The sequence below is a fragment of the Carassius gibelio genome, chromosome A7, assembly GCF_023724105.1.
Source record: "Carassius gibelio isolate Cgi1373 ecotype wild population from Czech Republic chromosome A7, carGib1.2-hapl.c, whole genome shotgun sequence".
Lineage (NCBI taxonomy): Eukaryota > Metazoa > Chordata > Actinopteri > Cypriniformes > Cyprinidae > Carassius > Carassius gibelio.
In genome coordinates, this window is record NC_068377.1 from 21807290 (window position 1) to 21827811 (window position 20522).

Genomic DNA, 20522 nt, shown 5'->3' on the forward strand with positions numbered 1-20522 from the left:
TAGGCTGAGTTGTAACAACACATGCAGGTCAGGGGTTCAGAATAAGGTTCATATGTCAGCAGGAGGTTTTTCTGGTTTACTATGAATCCTCCAGACACAGAGGAGAAACACTCTTTCAGTAGTGCTTGGCCCAGAGGAACAAACATGTTATGAAGCTAATACTGATGAAAAACTAGGCCAACACAGCAGGGTTTGAGCTGAAAATATGGCTGAGCTTTCTTAGAGCTGAAAAAAAAAAACACCAGACAGTCAAGCATGCCAAAGACACTCAAGGGTGCATACACTCTCACTCACAGTGGTCTGAGAGGCAAAAAAATGGGCTTATAGAGGATTTAAAAAGGACAAGAATCCAATCATAACCAAGGAAACACAACATACTTACAGTGAATCCTTTCATTTCGGATGTTGGGTTTGAACGTCCTTGAATAGAGACGACACGCAGTTCTCTCTCTATTGCTATCTGTTTGAAGCTATGACCATTTTTAGCCAAGACATTGGTAACATGTAAATGACCGAAGAGAATTTGTCATACATGCTATAATTGTCATACCATGGAAATGGCATCAGAAACAGAATTCAAATGAAAAGGAAAACACTCTTGCATCCTCTTCTGACACGTGAGGGGGAAACATGCGGCATGTGTATGAAAGAAGAATGAGCTTGAGGAATTTACCAGAATTATCAAACCACCTCTTCATAAACCCATCTAACCAGTTATGTGGAACAGAGTCTAATTCTATTGGGAGTTAATGTAGAAATAAACTGATTGACCAATGAGACGATTTCTTGTCTTCTCCTGTGAACTTGGCTTGAGTTTAAAGGGAAGTAGAAGGGATGGGCTGTTCAATGTTTTTAATAAAGGAAAGCATGGGTAGACCGTCCTATAGAAATCAGCAGGTTGTGCTGCGTGAGATACTTTCAATATACAATTATTATGTTTAAACTGAGCCATCAAGATGACTTAACCCAAGGAACTTCCAGCAAACACAACTCTAAATTATTTATAATAAGCACTGCAATATTCCATAAAAAAAAAAAGAATTCATTGTGACTCAAAACAAAAATACAACGGAAATATATTAATCACTACAAACTACACAATACAAGGTATTAATTTCACCTTTAGTGTGAAAAACTGTAGATGTTATTAGACAAATAATGTCACAGAAGGATTTGTGCAGCTTCTAATCTCCAAACATTTCCACTGTTGTCCTTCAGGTCACTCAAAGTCTCCAAACAGGGAGAGATTTCTTCTCTCAGACTGGAATGTCTTCTGACTAAAGGCTTTCTGAGGTATGTATCCTATCACAGGAAGTGTATGCGTCAGCCTGCGTGGAATATGTAGCCACAGAAATGACGAGAAAAACGTTTGCTGAATTCCGCAAAATTCAAACACCTATCATTCACATAATATTACACACCCCATGGCCTCATTTTCAATCAAATATCTTGGCCAGTTTGATTCCACTTCTAACTACAGTACCAATAACCATGTGGTCCTCTCTTGCTCTGTTTAACACTCATTAACCATATTTAAACATCCAGAGGTCAGTACAGAAATGGGAGCAGAGAGTTCAGCAGGGAGTCTGCTCTTATGTCATTCTTTACACTCCTCTTACATTACTGTAATACCTCAGAGCAGTAACTGTGCATTCTGTCCTTTAATCCATGTTCTCACTGTAACTTTCACCACCCTCATCAGTGCTGCGTGTACTTACTGTACGTTCTGATAAACGTCCACAGAGCTGTTGAGTCCTTCCAGCTGCTCCATAAGAAGCTGCAGATCCGAGTTGACATAACTCAACTCCAGCTCCACCTGCTCCCGAACCTTATTATTGGACGTCGCCCTTGAAAGAGAGAAAGAGAGAGAGGATAAGCGAAGGTCATGTGCAACTCAGTTCACAACACAGGACAAGTGGCATACTTTTGAACAGATTGAAATGTCCGGCTAGTTTAAAATCTACAGTACAGAAGGAAGAGGCTGATAAGACGGGAGTCTTTGTTATTTTGTGCGCCCCCAAGCACATGATATACAGTAAGTGGTGAGTGGGCAGTACAGCCACGTTTGTCGAATAAAAGACTTGAGAATTCATTTTCACAATCCTGATACAACACACACTAAATATAAAAGAGAAATATGCCTAACTACAGTCAATAAAACACAGAAGAACACTATTTGCATAGTGACCCTGTTTTATCTGACTGCTATTCTAAACTCTGGTCAATGGGAGGAAGCGAGATGAGCAGGCCAGGTTGGACTTGAGACTTTTGACCTCTTATTCAAACAGGAAACGTCACACTTGTGCCAAACTGTTAAAAACCATCTCCTATTTTAATCACACATCTAATGGTTCTCAAACGTACTCACCTCAGGGGAAAAAGAGAATCCTAAAGAAACCTTTATTATATAATAACTTATGTAATTCTAGACTAATCCTAGATGCATTTATTACTATTAATTCTTATTATTAACAGTTTTATTTATTTGTATAGCGCTGTAGTAGCCTTAAACAAAAGTTCAGCTCAAAGTGCTTTACAATGAAAAGTACTCTACATAAATCCAGATCAAATATCAGAACGAAATTTAACAAGCTTTAGGATGACCTACTTCACAACAAGAATAATAAAAGACAGAATTGATGGAGAGCAAACAAAAAGGTCAATTAAAAATAAGAATAAAGAAACATTATATTGTTCATCTTGTTAACCAAATTGTTATTGATCTTGAAAAAGACAGCAAAAACTATAAGAAACAAAAATAAAGAAATACATTGTAAGACCAATGTAAGATCCAGAGGAATATTTCTGATTCCATTGCTTAATGGTCATATATAATGACATAGTTTTTTTTTAGCGAGTCCCGAGGCCTATGACATAATGCAGATCAGGATGTTTTTTCATTTTAAAGTAAATATGACTAATGAGTCATGGTTGTCCTTTGTTGAATACCTAACATATCTCTCACTGATGGAAGCACATGGAAATGTCAACTGAGAGGGGAAGATTACTTGTACCTCTCTCTGCTTTTCACATTTCTTATTGTAATAGAGTGGTGCAGTTCCAACAGCAGAAAGGGAGCAGAATTTTTTTAAAGAGTCACGAGGAGAATAAAGTATTATTCTGTACACCAACTCAAGAGTCACGTTGGCAGGGCACAGCACTCTGTGAAACCGGTCGGGCCTGTGAGCGCACTCAAACAAACACACGCACACACACACACACACACACACACACACACACACACACACACACACAAGAATGTGAACTACAGCCGCTTAGATCTGAGAGAAAGAGACAGACAGAGAAAGAGAGAAGGATTATTGTAAACATTGGGGGAGGGAGTTTAATAAAAGCAGACGACTACCTAACAATTGATCTATTATGTGGCTATCCTTTCTTCCATAAAGCACAAACCTCTGAGACCCATGAATGAAGGAACATTCCAGATCAGCTCTGAAGATAGAACAGCTATGAACGGAAGATAAAGAGATTGAGCAAGCATCCACCCCATCCCAATATTAATGAGCTCAGGTAAAAAAAAACATGCAGACATCCTGCTCTTAAGAAGGGCAATGAACTGAACCCATGTATATAATTACAAAACAGGATTTATTTTAGCTCTGAAGCACAAATTAAACACAGAGGTAATTAGAGTGTTTCACTAAACTATCGACAGAGAGATTGTCAGGCAGTGTTTGCATGTAGTGTACATGTGAGAGGCGCACTGCTATCCCATCGCAAAAAGCTTAATTTGAACTGCTTCTGCTGACATGTTTTTAAAGGGAGTCTGCGTACGTGTCTGCGTGGGCACAAAAATCACTTGCTGACTAGTGGGGATATCATTACTTATAAAAACATTCCTTTTTCATTAAAAATCACCAAACCAATGCATCTGTTTTGACCCAGCCTTGTTTTCCACCAGGTTTCAGTCAGCCAACTCACAATATCCATCCAAACGGCAGCCAATGCCAGAAGACAATAACTCAACAAACATTGGCTACAGCTCAAACATATCAGTGACCCACAGAGAGGAAAAGAAAGGGGACTCACTTATGGTTTCTTATTGAAAAGAGCTTGTCCAAACATTATTGTTCTAATAAGATTTAAAGCCACTTTGACGTCAATGCCAATCAAATGCTTCGCTCCAAGGACCAACCCAGCAGGTGTGTCCTTCAAAACCATGGAGATAACAGACACACTTAACATCCCCATGGAGACTGGTTTGTCCAATGTTACAGTGTGCGCTCATCGTAAAGGGAAAACACTGGCAGCCTTTGAGAGAGGTGACATATAAGCAGGGGATTTCACAATAAGATGCAAGATGCATTCCTTTCTGAATGTCTGCATAGGTATGAATGTGGGTGTTTGCTGATAAGATGCCAATGTTTCTTGTCGGCTTACGTTTCATTTATATAAATGCTTCCTTGAAAAGAAATGATAAAAATCTGTCAGACAGTCTGGTGGTACTGGCCAGTTACAAATCAGCCAAATTATGTCCTACAAAGTACAAACCAAAAGTTCAATCAGAGCTTCCTTGTCCTTTGAAACAGAACATTACATTTCTTTGACAATTTGCATCAACATTTACAGTAGGGATATAAATGATGCACACCTAACTGGTTGAAAAACGATAAAAATATAAGACGACTCAATTGAGTCAATTGAGATGTTAAAGGAGTAGTTCACTTTCTGAGTTTCTTTCAGCAGAAGAAGTTGATGGGTACCATTGACTTCCATAGTAGGAAATACTTTGGAAGTCAATGGTGCCCATCAAACTGTTCGGATACTAACATTTTTCAAAATATCTTCTTTTACAGGTTTGGAACAAGTGGAGGGTGAGTAAATAATGACAAAATTTTCATTCTGGATGTGGACTACTCCTATAAATTAATCGTGATACAATTGAGAGTGGAGGTTTATATGAATGTATCTTTGTCTGAGGGGAACTGACTATCTTCACAAAAGTTAGATATGTAATTAAAAGTGCAGCACTGCAGTTTACAGCGTTAACCAAGGAAATGCTGTCTCATCGCATTTCCATAAGCGCTCAATGTGACACTGAAAACTGAAGAAGTGGCTGCTGAAAATTCAGCTTTGCCATCACAAATTACATTGAAACAGAAAACACTTATTTTAAACTGTAACAGTATTTCAAAATATTAAAGGTTTTATTAAATTTTGGATAAAACAAATGCAGTCTTAGTAAGCATAAAGCCTCGTTCACACCAAGAACGATAACTATAAAGATATTAGATATTAGTGTCCAAGCCAGTTTACGATATTGTCCGTTTATTGTGTGTTTGCCGCTTTAAACTCTCAAGCTCATCACAGCAGGACTGATTCTGATTAGCTGTCAGTGTTTTTATCTTTCATCAGCTGGAAAAAAATAATTTTGAAAGTGTTTCCAATGATATCGTTTCTCTGTGACTATATCGTTATAGCTGTGGTGTGGACTGGTCTTAAGAGACTTTATTAAATTATTAAATATGGTATTGTATGTAAATCTAAATCAATGTGAGAGTTATTTTGGGGTAATGGCATTCTGTTTACTGTACATCATAGCAGTGTGCGCAAAAAAAAAAAAAAAATTATATATATATATATATATATATATATATATATATAAATATAAAAATATATATATATATATATATATATATATATATATATATATATATATATATATATATATATATATATATATATATATATATATATATATATATATACACTGATCAACACTGACATGCATTATTATATTGTTGGGTTATAATGAGTCTATTTTGTCAATAAGTCAATTGAATGCCAATTGAAAGAAGTGAGTGTACTCACTTAGAAAAATATATATTGCAACCTTTTTCCCCTTGATGTGCTACAGGACACCAGAGGTGACACTAAAAAATATTTGCATTATACTTTGCATGTTTTTTTTAGTCAGACACAGTTTTCCTCTCTCGTCTGGATCAGCTACAGTAGCATGCATGACTGACCGGTACGGTGGTTAACATTCAGATCAGTGCCAGCATTCCACAGTTGACAGCTGGCTGCTAAAATGTTTGAAAATGACTTGCGTGTTAAATGTTTCTAAGCAAAGAACATTCATATTTGAGTTTAAGCTATTATGGTTTCAGGTTTCAGTGTCCTAGCAAGGACTCTATGGGCTTCATGGGTATGAGGTCTGAAAATTTAAAATCTCACATCTCACATAATCCCCAGTCTCTTTAGTCATCACTTTTAACAAAATCACAATGTTACTGTGTCTATCATCAACTCCAAATCTGGAGTTGGACTGAAAGACTGACTGCAAACATGTCTCTGCTCCAAACATTTGCTTCTGCACACTCACACACACAAATGAATGATGAATGACTATGGAACCTTCTTTAAAACAAAAAACAAAAAAACGGTTTCCTGCATTTGTTTGCATATCCACACATGTGCCCGTAGGCTAACATGCGAGGTAAGGGTGATGAATGAGCATTTACCCTCGTGTTTGTCTCCACACATAAAATGTTTGACTTACTTGAGAAGGTTCTCTGCTCCAGCTCTCATCCTCATCTGCTTGATGATTTGCTGGTTAAGACTTGCTCTTTTATTCTGCAGCTTACTGCGGCCTGTCTTAGCAAATGGATTACATCCCTGTCAGAGAAAGAGAAGGAGAAAAGTAAAGAAAATCAACAGTTTTGCCTGTTTTATAAATGCTGTGAACATTCTTATAAAGCACAACTTCTTTATATGGTGCCTATTAATGATAAACACACAAGCACATGCCAGCCGACACATACACTTGTTATGTTTAAGGTGTGGTGTACATGAGATAAATTTCCGACCCAGACACACCTATAGAGAGAGGATCTGTCATAAATCTAATAGCTGAGGGAGGAGGTCTGATTTATAGGAGGCTGGTATCAATCTAGAATGGTTAAAATAGCAAACCTCTTACTGCTCTTATCTTGACAAATATTCCAGAAGATTCTACAGTGAAAACATACTGTTATGACTGAGCACAGAGCAAAGAGCAGCAGTTCTGAAGCATCTAAATGTCATTATTTCATATAATATAATAAGTTATCAACCACTGATTGCTTGATTCTTATAGATACAGTTTGTTCCTTATGTGAACAGCAAATATGGTGCATTTAGGGAAAGTCAAACTGCTAATTTGCTGCTTAAATGTAAAGCTACAGGGTTAATGATTAGGATTGACAAGTGTAATAAATGTTGTGGTCACATTTTTTACAAATTGCAAGTTTAAAATCCAGACATTTCATATTATTAATGTAGATATGATGTTCATGCAGCAGCTTACAGTGGCAGTTTGAATACACTCTCAATCCAATTTTGTATTCGTGAGGCAGCTGTTAATAGCATCTAAAAAGTTCAGTGACAATGACTGTAAAAGTCTTATTTGACTAAACATTATTAAAAGGAGGTCATATGGTGCGATTTAAATTTTTCCTTTCTCTTTGGAGTGTTACAAGCTCTTGGAGCATAAAGAAGATCTGTAAAGTTGTAAAGACTGAAGTCTCAAATCCAAAGAGATATTCTTTATAAAGGTTAAAGGCGTGCGTACATATTATATTAGGCACGTTCGACTTGAAGAGGCACTGCAAATCTAATGCATTGGATCCGTGCTCTCTTATCGATCTCGTGGTACTTTGATGTCATACAGTGATCCTTCTGTGCAGCGCTGCTTCAAGTTGAACGCGTCTATCAATTTCGTGCGATTGTTTCGGAAATTGGCAGGTCATAAAATCATGTTGTATATCACCTTGTGCGTATGATTTTCAGATAAACTCACCTGTAATGTGTGCATGGACATTCGATCTTCTGACCATCTGAATTCGCACCGTGTACGCCCGCCTTAAGTTCACCATGCCTACCTAAAACGGCTCGTTTTAAACACGCCCCCAAATGTCTACGTCACGATGTGGGAAGATTTGCATAATGCCGTCCAAATGTTCACTCAAAGAAAAAAGGCGTAACTTTTATTCTCGTTTGTGGCGAGTGGGGCGGGGCCGAGAGCCATGGGAACGAGGAGTGAGGCCAGGTGTAGTGATTGGAGATGAGCTACACCTGCGCCCCACCGCCAGTATCGAGTCCCACGTAGGAGATGGAAGGATATAACACTGGATCGACTATAGTGAAGGACGAGAGAGGACCAGGCCTGGGACATTATTTTATGTTTTGGCTTTTATTTGTGCGCATCAGTCGCCGTGAGGGGCTGACGCGCCGTTTTGTATTTATTTTTGATTATTAAAAATGTTTTGATTGTGCGCCGGTTCCCGCCTCCTTCTTCCCGACGACTATGGAGTTCATATCATTACATCGTTGTTGCCACCGCTGCCGCCATGTCGTGAAGTCATTGTGTGTTTTGTTGTGAAAGCGAAACTACTTGTTAGAAGACAAGAATAGAAATCAGTGGTTAAGTTGTATTTACAACACTGTTCCAGAACGGTTCAAGCCAAATATTCAGATGTGTGCTGCACATTTTATGGAGGACGAGGACTCTTTCCTGAACCAGTAGCCTGCAATGTATCTGTGGCACAATGGCTGTATCTATAAAGCTGGGCAATTCAAACGTTGCAAGGACAGTCTGGCACTTCTGACTCACAGCCTGAAAGTACATTATTTATATTTAAATAATGTGTCACTGATGATTCAAACACAAGTTTTGCGCAGTGTAGAGTAGGCTTGTTTGTTGTTTCTCAGATCACAAATGCAGACATGGTTTTATTGTTACGCGGTGCGATATGCAACACAATGTGTAAAAAGGCAGTATAAGTCATTATAATCAGTAATTATGTCCCCACAGGATGCAACAAATGCCTCATTTATAATGGGTTTTATTGATTTTGTCTTGTCTAATGATGTCCGGATCACAAACAAATCTTTCAATTTAAACAGATCTTCTTAGTGAACTAGGTTGAACTAGGTTGAACTTAGGTCGAACCAGTTCACCAAATCGAACTCAATCATTTGAAACGGTTCACATCTTCAGTATGCACTAATCCACAAATTATTTGCCTTAGACTCCCTCTGATGTGAAATAAATGCTGGCCTGGGAGATGACATATGTTTTCCGTCACACGCTTGAGAACCATGAGCTTTGTAAAAATCGACGGGTTTCAGAAGGTGGGGCATAGAAGAGAATATACAATAATCTGCATTATTTAGAAAATAGTGTTGTTTTTTTTTTTTACTTTAAACCACATAAACACATTGCATTTCCCCAAATACACAAAATAATTTCTTTTTAGCAGCATCATATGACCCCTTTAATAACAACTACCATCAAGGTTTATCTACCAAATTTTAATTACTTGACTGTGGCATTTGAATATTTCATTTGTAGGTGCAGGTGGGAACATCTCAGGAAGAAGACAGGCAGCAACTATATCTAAAAGTTTTAGATGACACACAGCTCATATCTCCATCTCTAGGAGTTACCAAGAACCTCTCATGAAAGAAGAAAAAACATCCAACAAACTTGAGACACGAACATGTGCAATTGTGCAGTGCAGAATTCCTCTTGTATTGAATGACATGATGACAGACAACAAGCTGCCCAGTGTGGTTCTGTTCACACAATACAGCTTGACTGAAAATCCCTAGAACAATTTAAGCATGTCACCACAGTTATATAATTTGGTAGTCAATTGGTTAACAACTGGACTGAGTGTGAGAGTAGCAATCTGAAACAAGATTATAACCATAGCCTGCTGAGAGTTAAACACAGGCTCTCTCAATACATGCAATAGTGGTTATCAAAAGGACCCAACATGACCTCTGCACATTCTAGAAGAGTGACCAGGCCAGTGTTTAGCCTAGCAGAACCAAAGAGCTGCCAGCACAACTGCGTTCCACAGTCACAATCATACAATTACCCCTGACTAACAATGCAGACAGAGCAGAAACAAGGTCCTAATCAAACCAGGGCACAAATGAGACCGAAAACAGGGTTCAACATTATGCAACTGTTATATATGCACAAATATGAGACCACAGTAACAAATGTTTATTTATATTTTCAGCCATAGCATAGGACATCTAAATGTGACTAACTGCATTGGGGTACTGAAGTTGGGCTTCAGTAAAGACCCATTAAAGAGTTATGCATCAGAAAGCGTATTTCACATTAATTTTTGTTAAGACCACACGGTTTCTTGGTTTTTCTAGCTAGTTGACTGCTATTTGATGATTTTACTCAATCCGTGTAATGCTGTGAGAGGTTCAGGAGCCATGTTATACTGATCGTAAAGCTCAGAACAGCTTCTCCTGCCTGTGCTGGGACAAGAAATTGGAGCATCTGAGTTTCATTAATGTTTGTGGTTTGGCTATGCACTTTCACTGGGCAGATGCAACGTTACTAGGAAGAAAACTGGGAAAACATGCTGAATCTGCAATACATTTTCTCCAAGCCCCATAGCCCAAGCTGTATCATCTCAGGCAGAACTGGAACATCACCAAAACCACATCACCACCTCAAACCAGCCCCCCACCCGGTTACAGGCCGAAACGTTCTAGCTGAAAACGGCAACCATGCTCATTATCAAAGACTTAATGTAACAAATGAAATGGAGACAGAGGAACTGTACTAAACACACATGACCACTTCCGGCGGCAGACTAAACAAAATGCCTTTCTTCTAAAATCTGACCATCCACGCTGTAACACAACCATTTTTGCCTACATTAACTCAGAAAACCCAGTCAGTCATTAATTTTTCACCATGACCACTGCATAATCTGAATGAAATCAACCAAAATAATAGCTGAAATCAATTTAAAACAAAAGATAAGCAAATGCCAGAAACAACTCTTTGAGTAAGGTACACAGTTCCTTACAAATAATTAACCATAGTAACCACAGTTTTCACCAAAACACAATGATTGCTCAGTAAAATATAGCAAAGCAATAATTCTGGCAAACATACCAACCTTTCTAAATGTATTAATTTTCTAAATTTTAGTGTTTTTAGTTTTGTTATTTTAACTACTTAAAAACAGTTTTGAAGTTTTTCCGTTTTCTTTCCGTTAATGTTTAATAGCACATATTCTACATACCAAGGGCGTAACTTTGGGTCTACCATTGGGGGGGTTAAACTTGCGGCATATTTATTAATTAATTAATTTATTGAATAATTTTCTTGTGTAAAAGGTAACATGCTAATTTACATAATTTAATTATGTACCCCCCCCCCCAAAAAAAAAAAAAAAAAAAAAAACTAAAAAACAAAAACTAAAAAAAACGGGTGACTGTATTGGAGCAAACAGCAACTTAAGTTACAATTCAGTGACATTGGTTCTACACAGTCCCTGGCACCCTCTGGCTTTACCTCACAGGACACTGGCAAACCAACATCTAGCCAGCCAACTCCAGTCAACAAAACAGCATAATAACAAAAACAAAAATAACAGCATTAAAAACTTTCAAATGGAGAAAATGAAAGTACAATTATATTATCACTTTGCATGAAATAAGACTCAAAAGTAGATTAAAAAAATAATAATAATTGTGTTTGCATTTAGCCTCTGATAACATCAAATTCAGAAACTGAGAAAATACAAGTGTGGACTGACGTTAACCTTAGTTGTGCTTTGATTCATTTTGTCACTTTGCAAACTCTAATTATAATTATAATTTATTATAATCATCTCAAATTGAACCGGAGGTGGTAAATTCCTAATAATAATTTAATGTTACGTAATTTTTTAGGTATTTTAATAAGATAGATACCTAAAATACGTTTCGCATACAACTCAATTAACGCGATCATTATAAAGGTGTTAGACCAACAAAACGCATCCACTTGCACATATTTGACAATCAGAATATCAGATATATCCTGCTATAGCTAACAAATTTGTGAAATTAGAATAAAAAAGGAAATAATAGCAGATCATCAGTCATCAGCGCTGACAAGCAATGAATGATTCGTCTCCATGGGAACCATAAAGCGATACTAAGATCAATAACGGTCGCCTTGAAAAACTTTTAAACTTACGTGTGAAAAGGTTAAGTGAGGCTTACGTTTAAATGTGTCTTTGTTTTGTTTTGAGTGTATGGTCAATAAATAAAGTAATTAAAAAGATGGGCACAAAACATGTTTGTCATGTATCTACTCCCCACACTTTGAGAAACGCTCAGCTAACTTAACAGCCAATTTAGCGGGGTACCTCCGTTTGGTCAGGATTTTCTTTTCTTTTTTTTCTTTTTTTGGCTGGTGTCGACAAACAATGAAAAATTGTTGTCTGGCTGCCTTTCAGTGTCCTTTTCATCTTTCCATCAGCTTTTTCCACCCATTCATCCCAGGGACTGCGCAAAATAGTGAACAAACTTGGTAGAGAAAGCAGGTTGGGTAATACCAAGTAGTCGGTACGGGGGGCGGGGGGTACATTACAGATTATTTAAAATATGATACTATCTTTCTTGCTGGCAAATGAAATAAAGAAAACGAACAAAAGTATTTATTCTGAATATTTCATATTATTTTAATCTGAATGGTTTGATGATATTGAGGGGGTTATATTAGTTGGATCTGATTTTTGGGGGGGTCATGACCCCCCTAACCCCCCTGCAAATTACGCGCATGCAGTACATACCTACTCCATCAACTATACATTCACTACCTTTATTTACATTACCTTCAAATCGCACTGCATTATTTCGAGGACAACACTGACTGGGCTGGGTGTAGAATAACACATCTGTAAATAATTGTTTACAATTGTTTCTATTTTATAATTAATAACTGTTCGATTCCTCGTCCACTCAATCAAAGAAATGATTGAATGATTAATCTGTTCGGCTATAAAATTAAAGTTAGTTGCATCTTCACTTTTAATCACAAGTTATTAAAGTTGTGCTTGTATTAACAATATCTGGACTGGAGTCATTTCTGTCTGACACTAGGTTAACCATTCTATTTTTGTAAGGGACTTATAAAAAATATTAAGTAAATATTAAGAAGCCAAACGAATATGGTTTGATAGGGTGAATAACTAAATAAATACATCCATAAAGCAGCAGAAAAATTGAAATGAGAAGGTATAGAAGAACATTTGTACCGAGTCTAGACTCTTTCGCTTGGCTTTGTTTGTGGGCATCAGAGCTCTCCAGCGTCCACATGTCCCGCAGATGTGTGTTCAACTCCAAAACATCCCATTACAAACACCCAATGAAGAAGGGAGGCTAAATGCCTCGTCCTTCACTTGATGTCAACACTTAGAAACGTGTGAAAGAACAGAAAAATAAGTCACGTACCTTTTCAAAACAATACTAGCAAAACCATCTAGACCTTGACTAATAAAAAGCCCTGATGTATTTATCGTCAGCTCCAGAACCATCGAGAAAAACAGAAATGAAATTCCGCGTCACTCTTAACGTACCTTTTTAAAGTAGCCATTCTCCACCGGTCCGCTGGTCTTGCAATCATTGGGGATAAGAGTGTCCGTCATTTCTGAACTCTCAACCGATTGCCTCGATGAAATTCAGAAAGCAGAAGCTCAACAGGTGTGTGTCTACTGAACTTAAGTCTCAGATGTCTGTAGCTGTTTCACCTTTCCCCAAACTCTCGTAATCACTTTCAGCGTTACGCTATTTGCGCTGCACTTCCCATCCCCCGCCCCGCTCCGGATGCGTCACGACAGCGGAGCCGCCCCCCCCCAGTGGGCGGAGTCTGAACGGTCTTACCTGCGCAATGGCCACGCCCCCGAGACGACTCGCTTATAAAGGCTCAACTTTAACGTTTATTTTTAGCTCAGACATTGGTAACTGTTTAACAAGACGGACAGTTTTCAAATTAAATACCCACATGTGCCTTCTTGGAAAAATATGCCTTTAGCAAAAAAAAATTATAATAATAATAATAAAAAAGAAAGAAAGAAAATAAAAAAGTTAGAAAGAATAAATTACAAGACGTTATGTTAATACACTGAATATATTTAGGGTGTATAGGGTGTATGTATGTATGAGGGTGTATGTTGTGAACATACGTTATTTATATAGTTGTATTACGCACGCACACAAAATTAATTCTCATCTCTAACTCATTTTATTGATTAATTTTATTTTATAATTACAATTTTCTTTTCTTTTAATTTGTGTCTTGTTTTTATAGGCCTTTCTGATTCTGTATTTAGACAACGCTGCAAGTGACAATAATATAAAGTAAAAGCGCCCTCTAATGTTTAAATTGTAGATGTTCACTGAAACGTGTTGGTCACGTTTGGCCTGAATCATGCTACCAGCACAGTTTCAGTGTGCTAGACACTCTACTAACACAAACAAACACAGTATGTTTTGAGAACATCTTTGTACATACTTTGTAGAGCTTTAAGGAAATAAGGTCTGAAGTCATTTTATTTTTCTTCAGCCTGGGATTATTACTTGTCCAGCTGTTACAAATCTGTGATTTTCTCTCTGATAACCCAGCCACTAATAATGTTTAGGGGTTTATTTCTGTTCTTGCCCTTTCACCTTAGAGAAGAAGTGAAATTTCTCATAACATAGGCTACTGACATTCAAGCAAACACACTCATGTTAGCCATGTTGCCCTCTTTGCCAAAGCTGTCAGACAGTGTATTAACACAGGCAGGGGCGTCGCACCCGTGGGGGATGTGGGGGTTTTAACACCCACACTTTTCCCGGTGAGACACCCGCACATTTTCTGCAGTTTTTCCGCAGTTTTGCACAAATGCCTTAATACAGTCGTTCCTCCGTTTCTCTGACCGCTCTGTGTCTGCGCTCGCCGCGGCTGCCTCCCCCCCCCTCCCTCTCAAACTTGACACCGGCTTTGAGTGTGATCGGCTGATGATTGGCTGTTCTGCCTTAAGTCCCGCCTCTCGGCGTGTTATCGGTCAGCTCGTGCTGAGGAGGCGGGAACTTAGGGTTATTTACATCTCCCTTTTCCAGGTACTTTGAATGAGTGTTTATGCTTTAGAGGTTTTTAAATAAGCTTGTTTGGGAAGATGTTCTGTTAATCGTTTTGTTGACATGTCGAGTGTTTTCGGTATTATATTTCGTTTTTTAGACTAATGCTAATTGCTATTATTGGGATATTGTTTGCATACCTGTTGAAGAACTATGAAATTAAAGTGTATATTATTTTAATGTTTAAAAACAGTAAATTGTTACATTATTTATACCACCAGAGAAAAAGCTTTGTGTGGGCGTTTTTTTCTCTCCTTTTCTGATTTTGCGTTTTTTTTTTTTTTCCCTTTTCTGATTTTGCGTTTTTTTCTCCCCTTTTCTGATTTTTTTTTCTTTTCTTTTTTTTTTTATGTAGGATTATTTTTTTTCCCAGCCAAACAATGCAAGCCGGAAATCCCGCACAGTGCCAGAGAATTTTAAGCCCTGCATTTTGTACCCCTCTGTCAATGTGTTCATCATTTTTATTGTTTATAAACAAACCACATCCATCTCCCACACTTTTGAAAAGCTTGCTACGCCCCTGAACACAGGGGCCAGTGATTCATGGTCAAGCTGCTGGAACTGGCCTCACACAGTGCTGTAGCCCACCTATGAATCTTATTTACTCATATCTACTCAGCCCTGACAGACAAGTTATCTCATACTGAAGGCTCTTTTTGTTTCTTCTAGAATTATTGTCCCCAAAAGTTTAGAAAACCTCTCCAGAGGCACCATGCCCATTTAAACCAAGGGGGCACTCTTTCAGATATTTGAGTGAAATTCATTTGGAATATCCCTTCCAAAATATAATAATTTAATTAATTTGTTTTTAGAAATAATTTGCATAATACATGCCAAAATTAAATCAGCTCAAATACATTGCATTCCACAGTTTGACGATTTACACCTCGCATCACTGAATATCCTATTGATTACATGGTCAGTTTTCAGGATTATTAAAAGGTGCATAACGTGTCTAAAATTCTTGAATGTAACTTCTAATTGTTTATCCTTTTAATCTTTCATTTCGTTTATGAGCATTGAGAATAGCTGGATGGCTGAAATGTCTGCTCTTGCTCTAATAAAATGACTGATTCTTTTTGTTAAAGACTTTGTCTAGTTTTTCAGAGTGCGAATCATCTCTCTTCTACATTTTATTGGTTTTCACGCACCTGGACTTACAACTAGCCTTCATCTGAGCGCAACAATATTCCCTTGTCCTCAATCTTTCATTAAAAAAAATCTAACTTTTCATTGCAAAATAACAATTACAAGTTGGTGTAAAATCACAGTGCTTTGTTAATGTCTCACACTTAAAGTTGACAATGCACAGCATTGCATTAAAGACTGAATTCAATGTACTTGTACATGTCAAAGTGTAGATACAAGATAATATATACATATATAGACAGATAAGTAATGACATTATTGCTTTTCACTGGGGCATGATTTGCACAGATACTTAATGAAAAGCTTTGATTAAATTTAACATTGACAAACCGTTTGGCTATTTTGGTATGTCGGTATGCCCTCATTTAAAAAAGCTATTTCATCAGGGATCTCAGGTTTCCTTTACTGAGCACTCTGCTGCTCAGGTAACCACATCAGTATGCTTCCTGCCAACACACTTTAGTGTGTGCATTTTATTCATGAAAACCGGTAACCATAAAAAATCAAAATGAATAAAGGAATGCTTAATAAAACACTGAAGAAACATAAACTAGATTTTGCAGTTTAATTTGAAATCTTGTTCATATTTTTCTTGCATTAAAATAAAATTGTGATTAATGGGAGAGCCATGACTGGTTAATGACTGCAAATGGCCTCACCACAACACACCACAACACAGACCTTCACTATGATCTTCAGAGGCCTGCATTCTCCACTCTGAGATCTATTGAATATGTTGAGCATCTTTGTTCAATGCTGCTGATAGTGTGAGCCTGGCAGATGTTTTTTGTTACTTTAGACGTGTGTGTGTGTGTGTGTGTGTGTGTGTGTGTGTGTGTGTGTGTGTGTGTGTGTGTGATGTGGAACATTCCACCAGGCCTGCTGAGAGTCAGATGTTCGGTTCTTTCCATTCTAATAAAGTACACCACTAGGTGGAGCAAAAAGTGTACAAAAGACTCAAGAATCACAGGAAACCCCACTCAAGAATTCAAATGAACATTTCCCATTAAAAAAACATTAATCAGGCATGTCTCCCAAGTAAATAACAATAATGATAATACATACTAAAATGTTAATGTACTGTACAGTAAAATGTCAACATATGTTAATACGAAGCATAAGCAAATATGACCATTTTACCCATAAATAATCAGTCAAATTGTGTTTGTGAGTGAGAGTGACGATCTGTCAACTTATTGTAAAGGAGGCCGGACTACTTTTAGAGAGAGGAGTTCCTCCTCTGAGGCTGAATGACTTTTACAACAACAGGTTTCCGCTCATTTCTCTCCTCTATTCGGCTAGGCACAAAGCTGAGTGTGAGGCAGTGCTTTTCCTGCTCTGAATGGGCTGAGAATGAGAAATGTCATGTTAAACTGACCTCAGATCAGTGGAAACAGAGAAGCAGAAGTTTAGTTGCTATGCAGCAATAGACCTCACCCCAAGAACTTTAGCTGCTCACTGGACAAATTATTTTTTGTGATCCATAACGGCAGACCATTGAGCCAGTGAAATAATTTGAGTAAAATTGCAAGGATTCCTATGTGGTCTGTGTGTATGTGCATGTACATGCGCGCGCATGTGTGTGGATGCGTATGGAAGTGAGAATGTTTGGGAGAGTGTTTTTTGTGAAAGACCACACCAGCTACAGTGAACATTAGACAAAGTGATTGATGACAGAATCGTTGGGTCCACCACTCTCCCAAACACAGATGCATTCTGTACTGGGAGACTAGAGTTCACGAAGTGTCTTAACCATTAAACAGCCCCTGTATATTCATTTAAAACTGCTAAGAGGATGGAAAAATCAAGAGGGTAAAATGCACTCCAATCTTTTCTCTCTCTCTCTTTATCAATTGACTTAAATAGTGAACCATATCTGGAGACACAGCTATTCAGTTTAAACGCCTGATCAAAATTTTCCATGACGTGAGAATAAAGGTTTCCACTCTGTATGTCCAAATGGTTGCTCTTCGGGTGATAGTATGACATTTTTTACAGTCTCTATAGAGTCTTTAATATGTATACGATGTAATATATGTTTATTAAATATATTTTTATAGGTTTAATAAAACCTGAAGGAGAAAGCAAAGACCATGGGTCGCAGCTTCCATCCCCACAGACTCCCATGAGTTAGTTATTCAGAATGAGTGTCTTCAAATGCTGTGATATGCTTGTTTACAGGTTGACTTCTCCTCTCCATCACACACACACACACACACACACACAGTGTCCTGTTTTCTTTTTCCCCATGTCCATCTTGTACTGACTTCAGGCCTATAAAACCCTTTTAATTCCATTTTTTTTACTATTTTAGTCTTCACACTCATATTCTGAAATATCCAAAGTTTACAGTTCACACAATTGTTCTTAACATTGTTTTCTTGTTTTTGTCATTACATTATCCATACATTATAAAAAATATAAATATAATTATTGACTTTACTCTTTATATTTGATACTTATTTTCATCTTTATTTCATCTTTCATCTCAGATTTATCTCTCTAATTTATTTAATTAGAGGGATGAAATAATGTAATTTTGACACCATTTGTTTACCAAAAGAGTAATAATAAGATATCATCAGGACATTCATTTTACAAAATATCTCAACATGTACAAGCAGATCAGTTACAAGCTCCATCTAAAGAGAATCATTGGTTGTCCAGGTGTCATTGTACCCCCACAACAGTCAGTATCACTTTACACACTCAGTCACAAGGGGGCCACATCCACAATGAACAGGATCTTTTGGGATTTCTTTTGTTTCCCACTCACTCACAAAGAAAAGGCATGCTTGTATCAAATCAGGTCTAGAGAGAAGTGAAAAGAGTTTGATGATGAATATTTTTTCTTCAATGAAAGACAATTTTACATGCACTATTCTACAAACTTTACTCATTTTGTTTTCACGTAATAAATGTTTGAATTAATGTATGAATCTGTTTAATTATTTCTTCATACTGAAATATTTTGCACAATATATATATATATATTATATAATAAGTTGTGGGTTCAATTCCCAGGGAACACACATATTGGTAAAACAAAATAAAAATTGTATTGCCTGATTTCACTGTAAGTTGCTTTGGATAAAAGCGTCTGCTAAATGCATAAGTCAAGTCAAGTCTGCTTTATTGTCAGTTCAAGGGCTCAAGGGCAGTTCTTTTATTAAAACTGACTGATAAGGTAGTAGAATGACGTCAGTTCTATGTTGAATGAGGTAGTGAGCAGGGCAATGCTGCACAAAGTGACTGGTGCATGCCATCTTATGTTAGTGCGAGGTTTGGCGGGGGGGTTCCATAGTTCAGTGGTGCCTGGGGCAGAAGAGGGACGGGGGCGGGGGGCAAGTTCGGGAGCGAGTTCAGCTTCCTGACAGCCTGATGGAAGAAGCTGTCCTTCGTCTGCTGTACTGGCCAGGAGACTCCGCAGTCTCCTCCCTGATGGCAGCAGACTGAAGAAGCTGTGTGATGGGCGGGTGGGATCACCTGCAATGCAGAAGGCTTTACGTGTGAGACGGGTTTCCTCAAATGAGATTGCAGATTTCATGCACTCAAGACAGTTCACAATGATGCAATTTTTTATTTAATTTAAACAACGATGGAAAACAGAGTCAGACTGAAAGTCCATATTGTCATATAAAACCACTTCAGTAAAAACAAGAACATACACACGGATACATACATATCGAAACAATGTAAATTTGAGATCACTCCTAACACCCATTAAACCACATCAAAACCCCACAGAGCAGAAAAAGTTGGTGTCAATGTCTACTAAAGACTTAACACAATGTGCACTACTACTTGAGTCATTCTAATTACAGGATGTAATGAAAGTGTGTGTGTGTTTGTGTGTGTGTGTGTGTGTGTGTGTGTGTAAAAGCATGACACAGGTTAGTAGCCCACATTAACACAATGCCATGGAATTTCAAGTATTTTTCTCTATGGGTTGTGATTGGGTGTGCTATAGGCTAATTAATGTAAAATATAATTTTTAGTTTTATACTATTTCTATAGCTATTGTAGATGTAATAGCCAATTATTACTACTGAGAATAAATGGAGTATGGCATCTTATTTGCTACACCGCATGATAATTTTGAATTAGTGATATCAAAATGGTATTAAAATGGTAATTAAAAATGTGAACTAACCCACAGTCACAGACTCACATACAGACAGTTTTAATTAAGCTCTAAGAACTTCTAAACCTTCTAAACCTACAATACCACTCTTTTTCCAACCGTTCCTGATAACCCACACTCAACTCCAACACAGCTTGACTGTCAAAGAACAGTGGATGCTGTGATACTGAGGGGCTGCAATGCCACAAGCGTCCCTTCTTTGCTCGCGCCTGGTGCAGGTAAGTGCGTGCCAGCGCACAGCACAACCTGTTGATGATCTCTATGGAGGCAGGCAGCAGGAGTTCTGCGCATGCGT

The 20522-nt window shown here is 37.7% G+C and overlaps 1 protein-coding gene across 1 annotated transcript in view; it reads right to left on the minus strand.

Moving 5' to 3' along the window:
* LOC128016835 (rhophilin-2-like) overlaps window positions 1-13574 on the minus strand; it is a 35633-nt gene extending 22059 nt beyond the window's left edge. Inside the window, exons 1-3 of the mRNA XM_052601666.1 lie at window positions 13392-13574; window positions 6524-6639; window positions 1719-1847 (exon numbers count right to left, since the gene is read on the minus strand). Of these exons, the coding sequence (XP_052457626.1) occupies window positions 1719-1847; window positions 6524-6639; window positions 13392-13460 (314 nt within the window). The 5' untranslated portion in view covers window positions 13461-13574. The remainder of the gene's footprint in view (window positions 1-1718; window positions 1848-6523; window positions 6640-13391) is intronic.
* Between the last annotated feature and the right edge of the window lie 6948 nt (window positions 13575-20522).